This window comes from Microtus pennsylvanicus, chromosome 9 (assembly GCF_037038515.1).
Source record: "Microtus pennsylvanicus isolate mMicPen1 chromosome 9, mMicPen1.hap1, whole genome shotgun sequence".
Lineage (NCBI taxonomy): Eukaryota > Metazoa > Chordata > Mammalia > Rodentia > Cricetidae > Microtus > Microtus pennsylvanicus.
Genome location: NC_134587.1, coordinates 221,218 through 223,829, shown reverse-complemented (window position 1 = coordinate 223,829; position 2,612 = coordinate 221,218). Strand labels below are relative to the sequence as shown.

Sequence of the window (2,612 nt, the reverse complement as noted above, 5' to 3'; positions counted from 1 at the left end):
TGTAAACCATAGCTGAAGTATCAATTTCTTTGCTTACTAAGTTTTATTTTTCAGAGCTTAACAGAGTCTGTTATTTTTGGTTACAAAGCCTCATAGTTTTGCAAAAGTTGAACATTCTATAATCCATACATCTCAGCTTAAAGATCTGAGCTTCTTGTGATTGAAAGAAAAATCTGAAATAGGATAACTATTATCTAATAATGTTTATATCTATAACATTTTATCTTGCAAATTGTAGCAAAATTGCTTTTCGAATGTCCTGATGAATGCTTCTTTGACTTCCTTATTTCTCAGGCTATAGATGAATGGGTTTAACATAGGGATAACAGTGGTGTAAAATAATGACACAACCTTATTCATATCCTGAGAAAAGCTGGTGCTCGGACACACGTAGATAAAGAAGAGAGTCCCATAAAGGATGGAGACAGCTGTCAGGTGTGAAGAGCAGGTGGAGAAGGCTTTGCGCCTCCCATCAGTAGAGTGGATTTTCAGGATAGTCATGACAATGTAAATGTAGGACACCAAGATGATGATACCACTGAATACACCCAGGATTCCAGCCAAGGCAAAAAGCAAAAGTTTATTCACATGAGTATCTGCACATGCCAGTGATAAAACAGGGAGAAGGTCACAGAAAAAGTGATTGATGAGATTTGGACCACAGTAGGGCAGGAGAAAGGCAAAAGTTATATGTACCGTGGTGCTTATAAGGGCTACGCCATAAGGCCCTATTACTAGTTGCACACAAACCCTCTGGGACATAATGAGCGTATACAGCAAAGGCTTACAGATGGCAACATACCTATCGTATGCCATGGAGGCCAGGAGGAAACATTCCGTCACTACGAACTGGCTGAATAGGCAAAGCTGGACAGCACAACCTAGGAAGGAGATCACTTTTTTCTCCACAAAGATGTCAGACAACATCTTAGGACTGATGACCGAAGAGGAGCAGGCATCCACAAAGGACAAGTGGCTTAGCAAAAAGTACATGGGGATGTGGAGTCGAGTGTCCAGGCGAATGAGAATGACCAGTCCCAGGTTCCCCAGAAGCGTGACAAGATAAACACAGAGAAATAGCAGGAAGAGGAGAATTTGGAGCTGGAAGGAGGTGGTCAATCCCATGAGGAAGAACTCCGTCACTGCAGTTTGATTTCTGTGCATTCTTCTAGATCAATCTATTATGACAAAGACAGAATTTTGCTTTTGTCTGTGGTAAATTCACAATTAAAGTTTAATTTTTCTTAACTTGAGTTTTACCCTTTGTCTTCCTTCTAGTTATTAGGGCTGTCTTCTCCAGAGCTTGGGCACCTCTGAGCCAGTAAAAAACCTCACTGGGGTCTTTGATTTCCTCATTTTTTCTTTAAAGAATGAAAACTTTAGACCTACAATGTGAACTTTGGAGATTATGCCACAATGTCTCCTAACTAACTTCACAAGGATATTTTTAAAACATCACATGATAAAAAGTAATTGGATGAATCACTGAATTTAGATTATTTTAACCAACTTAAGGACAGGCAAATGTATGTGTATAATGTCCATTCCAACACACATATCCTATAGAACTAAATTCCCATGCTTTCTAAGTCATAATTTATAATGTCTAAGCTATAGAATTTTATATTAAGAAAAGAATACAAACCTTTTGAATAGGAGTCACATAACTACATGGTGTACTCTCTGTCACACATTTTCCGTCTAAATTATTCATATCACAGCCTTAACTCCTCATATATTCTGTGGCCCCCAAAGAAGGGTTTAATCTTAAATACTGATTGTTGACAGAATCTTTGGAGAGAGAAGTAAATGATTTAAGAATAAAAACAGACATTTCATCTTCATCCCTGAAAAATAATTTATATTCACATAGTAAACCAAACATAATTGTTCCTAGAAGCCTTATCTACAGTAGCCAAGAATCTGAAACAGACAAAATTCTCCTAAATTAGTAAAATATTCAAGTACAATACAGGCAACAACATGAGTGGATTTTTAAAGCATTTCACTGATCTGAAAGAAGTCAGGTTTGATAAAATTAGGGAAAGCTTACCAAGGACATAACTACATCCCCTTTGCTTTCTAAGCAACTGTGTGTTTTTCTAACTTAAGCACTTATTTAGCAAGAATGACATCACTTGGAGAAGCAGGAGAAGATAGAACAGCGCAGTAAAACTAGGAAAGAGGGGCATGCAGTTGAAACGATCATAGCTATTTCAAAAATTGTACAAAAACCGCCTCAGGATGGGCTATGACCGCAGTGTGTGCTGTCTGAAGGTCTGGCAGGAAAAGTGGGATGTATTGAAAGCTGTGAATGAGACAACCCTTAATACTTTCCAGTTTCAACGGCAATGGGAGATGAGAAAACACCGGGATGAGTTTGTCTAAGGTTGGTCAGAAAAACTGTTAGAATTAAAAATTCTTCAACGTTTTTATACTTTCTAGGTGTAGAAACTCACTTATGGTTACTTATATCTTTCATTATTAAATCAAGAGGTCAGCAATAAAGGATTTTAAAGGATTTTGTGTGCCACTGTTAAAGTTACAGGAAAAGACTGAGGCAAATGAGAACACACAGAACTGTGTATCAGATAATTGCCCATGTTAAACAA

At 37.6% G+C, this 2,612-nt stretch overlaps 1 protein-coding gene across 1 annotated transcript; it reads right to left on the bottom strand.

Moving 5' to 3' along the window:
- Nucleotides 1-210: 210 nt before the first annotated feature.
- Nucleotides 211-1,164, bottom strand: LOC142856704 (olfactory receptor 5G25). The gene has a single exon (XM_075984371.1). The coding sequence runs from the start codon at nucleotides 1,162-1,164 to the stop codon at nucleotides 211-213; it is 954 nt and encodes a 317-aa protein (XP_075840486.1).
- Between the last annotated feature and the right edge of the window lie 1,448 nt (nucleotides 1,165-2,612).